We start from the raw sequence: 14,268 nt of genomic DNA, 5'->3' as shown, positions 1-14,268 counted from the left end.
ACGGGGACAGTACAGGAGCAGCGCGGGACACGGGGACAGTACAGGGGCAGAGCGGGACTCGGGGACAGTACAGGAGCAGCGCGGGACACGGGGACAGTACAGGGGCAGAGTAGGACACGGGGACAGTGCAGGGGCAGAGCAGGACACGGGGACAGTACAGGGGCAGCGCAGGACACGGGGATAGTACAGGGGCAGCGCAGGAAACGGGGACAGTACAGGGGCAGAGTAGGACACGGGGACAGTACAGGAGCAGCGCAGGAAACGGGGACAGTACAGGAGCAGAGCAGGACACGGGGACAGTACAGGGGCAGAGTAGGACACGGGGACAGTACAGGAGCAGCGCGGGACACGGGGACAGTACAGGGGCAGAGTAAGACACGGGGACGGTACAGGAGCAGAGCAGGACACGGGGACGGTACAGGGGCAGAGTAAGACACGGGGACAGTACAGGGGCAGAGTAGGACACGGGGACAGTACAGGAGCAGCGCGGGACACGGGGACAGTACAGGGGCAGAGTAAGACATGGGGACAGTACAGGGGCAGAGTAAGACACGGGGACGGTACAGGAGCAGAGCAGGACACGGGGACTGTACAGGGGCAGCGCTGGACACGGGGACGGTACAGGAGCAGCGCGGGACACGGGGATGGTACAGGAGCAGCGCGGGACACGGGGACGGTACAGGGGCAGCGCGGGACACGGGGACGGTACAGGGGCAGCGCGGGACACGGGGACGGTACAGGGGCAGCGCGGGACACGGGGACGGTACAGGGGCAGCGCGGGACACGGGGACGGTACAGGGGCAGCGCGGGACACGGGGACGGTACAGGGGCAGCGCGGGACACGGGGACGGTACAGGGGCAGCGCGGGACACGGGGACGGTACAGGGGCAGCGCGGGACACGGGGACGGTACAGGGGCAGCGCGGGACACGGGGACGGTACAGGGGCAGCGCGGGACACGAACGGTACAGGGGCAGAACGGGACACGGGAACAGTACCGGGGCAGCGCGGGACACGTGGACAGTACAGGGGCAACACGGGACACTGGGGCAGTACAGGGGCAGAGCATGACACGGGGACAGTACAGGGAGTCCCTGACATCACGACAGTTCATATGTCGGGTACTCCCTGTATTCAGACTATAAGATGCATGGACTTTTTCTCAACACTTTTGGGGGAGAATAAGTGCGTCTTATAGTCTGAAAAATACAGTAAAAGCATTTCAGTAGCCTCTTGTGAAAGGAAGGGCCAAGTAGGAGAAATAGAACTAGCAGGAGATAGTTAATGCCTTGATATGTGGTGTAAATGAGAGGGCAGAGTCCAGAGTTACCTCCAGACATTGAGATTTAGGAGTTGAGGATATGGGCAGGACACGGCAGAAGATCCAGAAAGCGGAGGACCGCGAGGGTCTGATTAGCCTGAAGGGGGCTGGAGGAAGCCCCAGGTATGTATAAAACTTTCATCTGTCTCAGGTTTACTTTGTTACACAGTAGTACTATACTCTACATATGCACTCCCCACAGAGCTGCAGGGAATCCACTGAGAATGTTGTGCACATTGAACACAGAGGTGTTGTCTATCACCCATAAACCTGGTTCAGATTGTGCAGGAAGAATGTGTAATAGAGGAAGAATCTCCTCGTTCCCCTGCAGAGTACCTGCACATCACTCTTACATGTACCCACAGTTACATTGCCTAGGGCCTGATCCATGTTCAGATTGCGCATGAAGAATGTGTAATAGAGGAAGAATCCCCTCATTCCCCTGCAGAGTACCTGCACATAATTCTTACATGTACCCACACTTACATTGCCTAGGGCCTGATCCATGTTCATATTGTGCATGAAGAATGTGGAATAGAGGACGAATCCCCTCATTCTCCTGCAGAGTACCTGCACATCACTCTTACATGTACCCGCAGTTACATTGCCTAGGGCCTGATCCATGTTCAGATTGTGCATGAAGAATGTGTAATACAGGAAGAATCCCCTCATTCTCCTGCATGAGTACCTGCACATCACTCTAAGAGCCCTGTTTCCACTATTGCGAATCCGCATGCGTTGTCCGCATGCGGATTTGCATAGCCAATACAAGTGGATGGGCCTGTTTCCACTTGTCCGTATTGCTGAACGTTTTTGTGTGTGGGGAAAATCTGCACGGCAGAGCCGTCAGAATTCGCACCCCGCACACCGCTATGCGAATCGCACGCAATGCATTTAATAAGGAAATTGCATGCGTTTTTGGCATGCGTTTTCCCCGCGATTCCGCATAGGAAGCAATGTTAATTTACACAGGCAGTGACATGGTTAAAATCGCATATACCCTAACCTATGTGGAATCGCATGCGGAATTGCGGCAAAAAACGCACCCGCATGCGGAATCGCACACGCGTGCGATTTCATAATGGTGATTTTTTGGCGATTGCGCACCGCAATAGTGGAAACGGGCCCTTACATGTACCCACAGTTACATTGCCTAGGGCCTGATCCATGGCCAGATTGTGCATGAAGAATGTGTAATAGAGGAAGAATCTCCTCATTCCCTTGCAGAGTACCTGCACATCACTCTTACATGTACCCACAGTCACATTGCCGAGGGCCTGATCCATGTTCAGATTGTGCATGAAGAATGTGTAATAGAGGAAGAATCTCCTCATTCCCCTGCAGAGTACCTGCACATCACTCTTACATGTACCCACAGTTACATTGCCTAGGGCCTGATCCATGTTCAGATTGTACATGAAGAATGTGTAATAGAGGAAGAATCTCCTCATTCCCCTGCAGAGTACCTGCACATCACTCTTACATGTACCCACAGTTACATTGCCTAGGGCCTGATAGATGTTCAGATTGTGCATGAAGAATGTGTAATAGAGGAAGAATCTCCTCATTCCCCTGCAGAGTACCTGCACATCACTCTTACATGTACCCACAGTCACATTGCCGAGGGCCTGATCCATGTTCAGATTGTGCATGAAGAATGTGTAATAGAGGAAGAATCCCCTCATTCCCCTGCAGAGTACCTGCACATCACTCTTACATGTACCCACAGTCACATTGCCGAGGGCCTGATCCATGTTCAGATTGTGCATGAAGAATGTGTAATAGAGGAAGAATCCCCTCATTCCCCTGCAGAGTACCTGCACATCACTCTTACATGTACCCACAGTTACATTGTCTAGGGCCTGATCGATGTTCAGATTGTGCATGAAGAATGTGTAATAAAGGAAGAATCCCCTCTTATAGCAAGCCTATAGCCTATAGTAAGCTTTAAATTTTAAAGACACATACCAACCCCACATGTAGACAGCTTTTTTCTGATTTTTGGTCTTTAGTACACGGCAAGGATTGAGTATCAACATAGAGGTGATCCTGGAAACCAAAAGAGCATATTAATTGTCCCAGGCCATGAGTATAAATGGAGAGGAAAAGAGGTCCAAGAACAGAGCCTTGTGGTATCACAACCAGACATCAGGAGACAAGTTATATTGGAGTAGGAGATGGTGAAAGAATGTCCAGACAGGTAGAAGTGGATTCAGGAATGCCCTAGGCCCTTGAAACCCAGTGACGAGAGTCTCTGCAGAAACAGAGTGATCGGCAGAGGAAAGGTTGAGGAGTATAAGTACAGAAAATTGACCTTTTGCAACCAGGAGGCTTGTGCTACTTAAGTAAGGGTTAGGCTTTATGTATTATTTGGCTTTGTCCAAACGGTTGTGTTCTCTGGTTATCTCCATGTTTGTTTGTTTTATCCCACAGAGTGTAAAACGGTTGATGAAGCAGCAAGTACAACCCGTTCAGTGTGCGAGGAGAATATTTCCCAACTGAACTCGGCCCAGACACGCAGACGTCGGAGGAAACCAACCAAGACCCATCGCAATGTCGACAGCAGCTCTCCGGAACAGCTGTGTCTCAATGTTCTGACCACTACTGTCTCCTCAAACCAGGACAGTGTGGAGGATGTAAAGCCTGATAGACCTCCTCATCGGGTGAGTAATGACACCCTAGCTGAATGTCCTCCTGACCTGTATGGGGACCTTGCATCTCATTCTGAAGTGTCCGTGAAGAAAGAAACGGACGAAGATGAGTGTCCTTTACCGTCCGCCACTGCCCGTATTCCAGCCAACCGCCTTTTCTCATCTCAAAAGAGAAACAGCGCTAAAGCCAAACCTTTCCTGTGCACCGTATGTGGCAAACGCTTCAGCCAGAAGTCCTTGCTTATCCAGCATCACCGTAACCACACAGGCGAGCGGCCGTATCCGTGCATGGAGTGTGGCAAAGGCTTTACCTCTTGCTCTCTACTCATTCGCCACCACAAAATCCATACTGGTGAAAAACCCTTTGCTTGCCCAGACTGCGATAAACGTTTCAGTGAGAGCTCTCAGCTGGTTCGCCACCAGCGTACACACACCGGCGAGCGTCCCTACACCTGCATTGAGTGCGGCAAGAGCTTCAGCGAGAGCTCCAAGTTGGTCATCCACCAGCGCACACACACGGGGGAGCGCCCATACTCCTGCAACCACTGTGGGAAGAGCTTCAGCGTGCGGTCACACCTCATCACACACCAACGGACGCACACCGGAGAACGCCCATATACGTGCAACCAGTGCGGCAAGAGCTTCAGCGAGAGCTCCAAGCTGGTCATGCACCAGCGCATCCATACTGGTGAGCGCCCGTACTCCTGTACAACCTGCGGCAAGAGCTTCAGCCAGCGCTCCGTCCTGGTCACCCACCAACGTATTCACACTGGTGAAAAACCATACACCTGCCCTGAGTGTGGCAAGTGCTTCATCGACAAGGTAGGCTGTGATCGCCACCGCGTCACACACAGCGATGAGAAGCCTTTCCAATGCCTGCTCTGTGGCAAGAACTTCAGCCGCAACTCCGACTTCAACAAACATCAGCGGACCCACACGGGAGAGAGACCCTACTCCTGCCCCCAATGCGGTAAAAGCTTCAGCTGGAGCTACCAACTGGTCCGGCATCAACGTGTGCACACCGGAGAGAAGCCGTACACCTGCATTGAGTGTGGACAGAACTTCTGCTGGAGCTACCAGCTGGCTACACATCAGAAGTCCCATACCACGGAAAACTCGTATGTGTAAATCTGCCTTGGGGAGACGAGGTTGGCATAGAGCTCACCTGGTATCCAATGTCCAATCGTAATACTGAATGGTAGGATAGGGACGCTCCTGTATCCAGTGTCCAATCCTTATACTGAATGGTAGGATGCGGACCACCCTGTATCCAATGTCCAATCGTAATACTGAATGGTTGGATGGGGACCACCCTGTATCCAGTGTCCAATCCTTATACTGAATGGTAGGATGGGGACCACCCTGTATCCAGTATCCAATCCTTATATTGAATGGTAGGATGGGGACCACCCTGTGTCCAGTGTCCAATCCTAATACTGAATGGTAGGATAGGGACGCTCCTGTATCCAGTGTCCAATCCTTATACTGAATGGTAGGATGGGGACCACCCTGTATCCCCCTGTATCCAATGTCCAATCATAATACTGAATGGTTGGATGGGGACCACCCTGTGTCCAGTGTCCAATCCTTATACTGAATGGTAGGATGGGGACCACCCTGTATCCAGTGTCCAATCCTAATACTGAATGGTAGGATGGGGACCCTCCTGTATCCAGTGTCCAATCATAATACTGAATGGTAGGATGGGGACCCTCCTGTGTCCAGTGTCCAATCCTAATACTGAATGGTAGGATGGGGACCACCCTGTATCCAGTGTCCAATCCTAATACTGAATGGTAGGATGGGGACCCTCCTGTGTCCAGTGTCCAATCCTAATACTGAATGGTAGGATGGGGACCACCCTGCGTCCAGTGTTCAATCGTAATACTGAATGGTAGGATGGGGACCACCCTGCGTCCAGTGTCCAATCGTAATACTGAATGGTAGGATGCGGACTACCCTGTGTCCAGTGTCCAATCCTTATACTGAATGGTAGGATGGGGACCCTCCTGTGTCCAGTGTCCAATCCTAATACTGAATGGTAGGATGGAGACCACCGGGTATTAATGATGGTCATGGCTAGGAGAAGTCATGGAGAAGCATGTGATCAGTGTGGTCAGGTGATAGATATGTAAGTCTCTGATTAGCTAGTCCTAATCATATGCTTAACCAGGAAGTCATCACAGCAAATCAGAGCTCTGCAAATCTATCAGCTGATCAAACTAATCACAAGCTTCTCCATGAGTTTCCTAGACATGACCATTGCCACCCGGTATCCAGTATCCAATCGTACTGCTCAATAGTGGAATGGTGACCAGCGACAACGCAGCATCCATTCCTGACGCTCAATAGAGGAATAGTTTCCTATCTTTATGCAATCCAATTTAATTCTAATACTGAACAGTCGATTGGTGACAATCTTGTGTCCAAGCCCAATCCTGAGTGGTAGCATGGTGCCCATCCTGTACCCAGTCTTATGACAGAATGATATGAAGCTGCCCTATTCTATACTGTAACAGAAAAGCTGGTAATATTACACAGTGACGGCCTGTAGTCTGTTATATGGTCTGTTCCGTCACCACAAAATAGTGAGACGGTTTTTATACCCTCCCAGTATAACGTCTCAGCCCAATATCCAATCACAGCAGAGAGGGACAGGAGGAGGTCTATTCCCAATATCCAATCACAGCAGAGAGTGACAGGAGGAGGTCTATTCCCAATATCCAATCACAGCAGAGAATTCTAGGAGACGGTCTATTCCCAATATCCAATCACAGCAGAGAATTCTAGGAGACGGTCTATTCCCAATATCCAATCACAGCAGAGCATTCTAGGAGACGGTCTATTCCCAATGCCCAATAACAGCAGAGAGTGACAGCAAGAGGTCTATTCCTATACCCAACCATAGACGGTCTGGGTCTGCAGAGCTCGTTGGTGCAGTTACCCTGAGCAGACTGTTCAGGTGTGCAATCTGTTGCTATATACTATCTGTATCCTTGTGAGAAACTTGTCCAACTTCAAGGGAAGCCCACCCTAAACTCCATCATCAACTGTAGATTAAAGCGGCAGCTGCAAGGTCCTGTGTCATAGCCTGATATTACCATCTGCTTCCCTGGAGAACCCGTGTCAATGTATCATTTATTTATTTGTATTTATTGCTTGTATTTATATAGCACTACGATGTGGCACAATGCTCTTCCGAACAAAGCAACCCTGAAATGACCCAGAATAAGAGTTCAATACTCACCTAAGAACAGGGAAGCCTGGATCCCATAAAGCCTTCTCTGTCCTCCCTAAAGCCAGTCACATGTCCCTTAGCTATGGTCTACAGCCAGTCACCAGGCCTGGACATATGTCCCTTAGCTATGGTCTACAGCCAGTCAACAGGCCTAGACATATGTCCCTCAGCTATGATCTACAGCCAGTCACCAGGCCTGGACATATGTCCCTCAGCTATGTTCTACAGCCAGTCACCAGGCCTGGACATATGTCCCTCAGCTATGTTCTACAGCTAGTCACCAGGCCTGGACATATGTCCCTCAGCTATGGTCTACAGCCAGTCACCAGGCCTGGACATATGTCCCTCAGCTATGTTCTACAGCTAGTCACCAGGCCTGGACATATGTCCCTCAGCTATGGTCTACAGCCAGTCACCAGGCCTGGACATATGTCCCTCAGCTATGGTCTACAGCCAGTCACCAGGCCTGGACATATGTCCCTTAGCTATAGTCTACAGCCAGTCACCAGGCCTGGACATATGTCCCTCAGATAGGATCTACAGCCAGTCACCAGGTGTGGACATATGTCCCTCAGCTATGATCTACATCCAGTCACCAGGCCTGGACATATGTCCCTCAGCTATGGTCTACAGCCAGTCACCAGGCCTGGACATATGTCTCTCAGCTATGGTCTACAGCCAGTCACCAGGCCTGGACATATGTCCCTCAGCTATGTTCTACAGCTAGTCACCAGGCCTGGACATATGTCCCTCAGCTATGGTCTACAGCCAGTCACCAGGCCTGGACATATGTCCCTCAGCTATGGTCTACAGCCAGTCACCAGGCCTGGACATATGTCCCTTAGCTATAGTCTACAGCCAGTCACCAGGCCTGGACATATGTCCCTCAGATAGGATCTACAGCCAGTCACCAGGTGTGGACATATGTCCCTCAGCTATGATCTACATCCAGTCACCAGGCCTGGACATATGTCCCTCAGCTATGGTCTACAGCCAGTCACCAGGCCTGGACATATGTCTCTCAGCTATGGTCTACAGCCAGTCACCAGGCCTGGACATATGTCCCTCAGCTATGGGCTACAGCCAGTCACCAGGCCTGGCCATATGTCCCTCAGCTATGGTCTACAGCCAGTCACCAGGCCTGGACATATGTCCCTCAGATAGGATCTACAGCCAGTCACCAGGCCTGGACATATGTCCCTCAGCTATGGTCTACAGCCAGTCACCAGGCCTGGACATATGTCCCTCAGCTATGGTCTACAGCCAGTCACCAGGCCTGGACATATGTCCCTCAGCTATGGTCTACAGCCAGTCACCAGGCCTGGACATATGTCCCTCAGCTATGGCCTACAGCCAGTCACCAGGCCTGAACATATGTCCCGTTAGCTATGATCTACAGCCAGTCACCAGGCCTGGACATATGTCCCTCAGATAGGATCTACAGCCAGTCACCAGGCCTGGACATATGTCCCTCAGATAGGATCTACAGCCAGTCACCAGGCCTGGACATATGTCCCTCAGCTATGGTCTACAGCTAGTCACTAGGCCTGGACATAGGTCCCTCAGATAGGATCTACAGCCAGTCACCAGGCCTGGACATATGTCCCTCAGCTATGGTCTACAGCCAGTCACCAGGCCTGGACATATGTCACTTAGCTATGGTCTACAGCCAGTCACCAAGCCTGGACATATGTCCCTCAGCTATGGTCTACAGCCAGTCACCAGGCCTGGACATATGTCCCTCAGCTATGGTCTACAGCCAGTCACCAGGTGTGGACATATGTCCCTTAGCTATGGTCTACAGCCAGTCACCAGGCCTGGACATATGTCCCTCAGGTATGGCCTACAGCCAGTCAACAGGCATGGACATATGTCCCTCAGCTATGGCCTACAGCCAGTCACCAGGCCTGGACATATGTCCCTTAGCTATGGTCTACAGCCAGTCACCAGGCCTGGCCATATGTCCCTCAGCTATGGTCTACAGCCAGTCACCAGGCCTGGACATATGTCCCTCAGCCATGGTCTACAGCCAGTCACCAGGCCTGGACATATGTCCCTCAGCTATGGTCTACAGCTAGTCACCAGGCCTGGACATAGGTCCCTCAGCTATGGTCTACAGCCAGTCACCAGGCCTGGACATATGTCCCTCAGCTATGGTCTACAGCCAGTCACCAGGCCTGGACATATGTCCCTCAGCTATGGTCTACAGCCAGTCACCAGGCATGGACATATGTCCCTCAGCTATGGTCTACAGCCAGTCACCAGGCCTGGACATATGTCCCTTAGCTATGGTCTACAGCCAGTCACCAGGCCTGGACATATGTCCCTCAGCTATGGTCTACAGCCAGTCACCAGGCCTGGACATATGTCCCTCAGCTATGATCTACAGCCAGTCACCAGGCCTGGACATATGTCCAGAACAAAACAGGAGGAGCGCTCCGTAGTGTGATACCTTTTAATCAATAAAAACTGCGCAAATACAAAATTGCACTTACTGGATGTATAAAAAAGACAGGCATTCAATGAGGCTTATAGCCTAGAAAAGGATCGTCCCCTCATAAGAGCAGAGCCTGGGGCTGCAGTGGCCGGCGACAGCATAGGTCCAGATGATGGATGGACGTCAGGTCGCTCTCTGGGGTGACTGTGTGCAGGTGTCGGCAAGACGCGTTTCGGCGTATCTAGGACCTATGCTGTCGCCGGCCACTGCAGCCCCAGGCTCTGCTCTTATGAGGGGACGATCCTTTTCTAGGCTATAAGCCTCATTGAATGCCTGTCTTTTTTATAGATCCAGTAAGTGCAATTTTGTATTTGCGCAGTTTTTATTGATTAAAAGGTATCACATTACGGAGCGCTCCTCCTGTTTTGTTCTTTTCATCTCTTAGTAGTCCGCTCACAGCCGAGCATTAAAGGAGCAGCTATTGTGTGATCCCTGCTGGTTTATATTGACCTTTCGCCTGCAGTAGCGCAAGATTCCACATCTCTTCCTTTTGTTCCGTATGGACATATGTCCCTCAGCTATGGTCACCAGGCCTGGACATATGTCCCTTAGCTATGGTCTACAGCCAGTCACCAGGCCTGGACATATGTCTCTCAGCTATGGTCTACAGCCAGTCTCCAAGCCTGGACATATGTCCCTCAGATAGGATCTACAGCCAGTCACCAGGCCTGGACATATGTCCCTCAGATAGGATCTACAGCCAGTCACCAGGCCTGGACATATGTCCCTCAGGTATGGTCTACAGCCAGTCACCAAGCCTGGACATATGTCACTTAGCTATGGTCTACAGCCAGTCACCAGGCCTGGATATATGTCCCTCAGCTATGGTCTACAGCCAGTCACCAGGCCTGGACATAGGTCCCTCAGCTATGGTCTACAGCTAGTCACCAGGCCTGGACATAGGTCCCTCAGATAGGATCTACAGCCAGTCACCAGGCCTGGACATATGTCCCTCAACTATGGTCTACAGCCAGTCTCCAGGCCTGGATATCTGTCCCTCAGATAGGATCTACAGCCAGTCACCAGGTGTGGACATATGTCCCTCAGATAGGATCTACAGCCAGTCACCAGGCCTGGACATATGTCCCTCAGCTATGGTCTACAGCCAGTCACCAGGTGTGGAGATATGTCCCTTAGCAATGGTCTACAGCCAGTCACGAGGCCTGGACATATGTCCCTCAGCTATGGTCTACAGCCAGTCACCAGGCATGGACATATGTCCCTCAGCTATGATCTACAGCCAGTCACCAGGCCTGGACATATGTCCCTCAGCTATGATCTACAGCCAGTCACCAGGCCTGGACATATGTCCCTCAGCTATGGTCTACAGCCAGTCACCAGGCCTGGACATATGTCCCTCAGCTATGGTCTACAGCCAGTCACCAGGCCTGGACATATGTCCCTCAGCTATAGTCTACAGCCAGTCACCAGGCCTGGACATATGTCCCTCAGCTATGGTCTACAGCTAGTCACCAGGCCTGGACATATGTCCCTCAGCTAGGATCTACAGCCAGTCACCAGGCCTGGACATATGTCCCTCAGATAGGATCTACAGCCAGTCACCAGGCCTGGACATATGTCCCTCAGCTGTGGTCTCCAGCCAGTCACCAGCTGGACATATGTCCCTCAGCTATGGTCTACAGCCAGTCACCAGGCCTGGACATATGTCCCTCAGCTATGATCTACAGCCAGTCACCAGGCCTGGACATATGTCCCTCAGCTATGGTCTACAGCCAGTCACCAGGCCTGGACATATGTCCCTCAGATAGGATCTACAGCCAGTCACCAGGCCTGGACATATGTCCCTCAGCTATGATCTACAGCCAGTCACCAGGCCTGGACATATGTCCCTCAGCTATGATCTACAGCCAGTCACCAGGCCTGGACATATGTCCCTCAGCTATGGTCTACAGCCAGTCACCAGGCCTGGACATATGTCCCTCACCTATGGTCTACAGCCAGTCACCAGGCCTGGACATATGTCCCTCAGATAGGATCTACAGCCAGTCACCAGGCCTGGCCATATGTCCCTCAGCTATGGTCTACAGTCAGTCACCAGGCCTGGACATATGTCCCTCAGATAGGATGTACAGCCAGTCACCAGGCCTGGACACATGTCCCTTAGCTATGGTCTACAGCCAGTCACCAGGCCTGGCCATATGTCCCTCAGCTATGATCTACAGCCAGTCACCAGGCCTGGCCATATGTCCCTCAGCTATAGTCTACAGCCAGTCACCAGGCATGGACATATGTCCCTCAGCTATGATCTACAGCCAGTCACCAGGCCTGGACATATGTCCCTCAGCTATGATCTACAGCCAGTCACCAGGCCTGGACATATGTCCCTTAGATATGGTCTACAGCCAGTCACCAGGCCTGGACATATGTCCCTCAGCTATGATCTACCGCCATTCACCAGGCCTGGACATAGGTCCCTCAGCTATGATCTACCGCCATTCACCAGGCCTGGACATATGTCCCTTAGATATGGTCTACAGCCAGTCACCAGGCCTGGACATATGTCCCTCAGCTATGATCTACCGCCATTCACCAGGCCTGGACATAGGTCCCTCAGATAGGATCTACAGCCATTCACCAGGCCTGGACATATGTCCCTTAGATATGGTCTACAGCCAGTCACCAGGCCTGGACATATGTCCCTCAGCTATGGTCTACAGCCAGTCACCAGGCCTGGACATATGTCCCTCAGATAGGATCTACAGCCAGTCACCAAGCCTGGACATATGTCACTTAGCTATTGTCTACAGCCAGTCACCAGGCCTCGTGACTGGCTGTAGACCATAGCTGAGGGACATATGTCTAGGCCTGGTGACTGGCTGTTGATTCTAACTAAGGGACATAAGTCCAGGCCTGGTGAATGGCTCCCAAAGCTAAGGGATGTGCTTGATGAGTAGGTCTTGTATAAGCAGGCAGATGGCTTAGTTCTCCTGTTGTTGGAGTTATGCATTGCCTGTAAGTAGGGATGGTCGGAAATGCCAATTTCCGATTCCGTGGTAAATCCGCATTCCGCCATTGACAATTACCGATCTATTTCCGCTACCAATTTTCTCATTACAATGTGGAATTTCCGCTGGATATCGCGGAATTTCCGCCCGATTTTAACATCGATTTTCTCAAAAACGATAAGTTCTTTTTGAAAACTTTTTTTTCTTGCATCTTGTTCACAAGATTCTGTTTAATAAACCCTGAAAATTTGGTGTTTCTAGGACTTACGGGGGCTTTGCTATTAACCACTAAAGTCGGTGGATTTTTACTGTAATGTAAAATGCAGAAAATAGGCAGATGCAGAGTTTCTGCATTTTACATTACAGTAAAAATCTGCCGACTTTAGTGGTTAATATCAAAGCCCCCGTAAGTCCTAGAAAGACCAAATGTTCAGGGTTTATTAAAGTGAATCTTGTGAACAAGACCTTATAGTTTTTGAGAAAATCGATATTAAAGTCGGGCGGAAATTCCGCGGTTTCTGGCGGAAATCCGCCTACCGCACTTACATTACCGATTTCCGCATTCCGATATGGAAATGCAATTTCCGATCGGAATTTTGGAAATTGCATTTCCGCGGAATCTGAATGAGCATCCTTAGCAGTAAGGTGACTGAACATAAAGCGTTGGCCCCTTGGCTGTATGGCAATTCTGTAGCTTGTGTCACCACTTGTATTGTGCTGCCAGACATCAGATTCTACCTTCTGTCCAATTATGTAAGAGCTGAAGCCTTATTGCTGAATAGAAGTTATGGTTTGGCTTTCCCCTGACTGGAGCTGTGTGGGCCAGTTACAGAAGACTGGAGATCGTGACTAAACCTGCAAGTCTTGTGATCAGCACCCATGTCCTGTTGGAACTGTGGACTAGTTATAGGTCAGTAGCTTACAGGGGAAGTAGAGGATGAACAAGGTAAGCAGTGCAGCCAGAAGGCTGTTCAGGTCTTCACTAAAGCAGAGTTGGAGAAATGAATGCGGAGGTCAGGAATGGATGTGTCCTCTGCGGGGAGAAAGTTCTCAGTCACCGGGAAGAGGGATGTGACTGCCTGACTCCTATACTCTTCCCAGCTGGGTCATATCAGCCTGTAGTAAGGATCACTGGCAGGATGGTAGATGATTGTTTATAGTTCACATCTCCAGGATCGGTTCTACTTCTCTGGCCTCCTCGTCTCACATCCGTTCCAGGAGAACGCAGCACTTTTATTGTCCTGTCTTGTCTATGTTCTCAGCACTGTATTTATCTTCTGACATTTGTGTCTTGTGGTTTTTATCATTCACGATGAAGCACTTCTTGTAGCAATGCTTTGTATTGTCTGTTTCTTTTCTATAAAGCATTGTGAAGATACAACTGTAGTGGCTCAGTCTCTCTATAGTGTCATTCTCAGTGTTAGTGTCCATGAAGTGTGACCGGAGGCAGCCGAGATGTCCCACAAGGGCCTCATCTCCATGTTGTATTCTGATTAGGACTTGACCTTCATACAATAGGCTTGATTCAGCAGCTTAAAGGACAACTGCAGTGAGAAGAATAAGGAGGCTGCCATATTTATTTCCCTTTAAACAATA

The 14,268-nt window shown here is 50.7% G+C and overlaps 1 protein-coding gene across 3 annotated transcripts in view; it reads left to right on the top strand.

The window, feature by feature from the left end:
* LOC137545333 (zinc finger protein 180-like) overlaps positions 1 to 7,053 on the top strand; it is a 54,009-nt gene extending 46,956 nt beyond the window's left edge. For all 3 annotated transcript variants that reach the window (XM_068266448.1, XM_068266450.1, XM_068266449.1), the window contains one exon: positions 3,754 to 7,053. In XM_068266448.1, coding sequence (XP_068122549.1) covers positions 3,754 to 5,099 — 1,346 coding nt within the window. In that variant the 3' untranslated portion in view covers positions 5,100 to 7,053. The remainder of the gene's footprint in view (positions 1 to 3,753) is intronic.
* The last annotated feature ends 7,215 nt before the right edge of the window (positions 7,054 to 14,268 follow it).

The sequence above is a fragment of the Hyperolius riggenbachi genome, chromosome 2 (genome assembly GCF_040937935.1).
Source record: "Hyperolius riggenbachi isolate aHypRig1 chromosome 2, aHypRig1.pri, whole genome shotgun sequence".
Taxonomy (NCBI): Eukaryota; Metazoa; Chordata; class Amphibia; order Anura; family Hyperoliidae; genus Hyperolius; species Hyperolius riggenbachi.
Note: the sequence above shows the minus strand (reverse complement) of the source record. Positions and strands in the feature narration are given on the sequence as shown.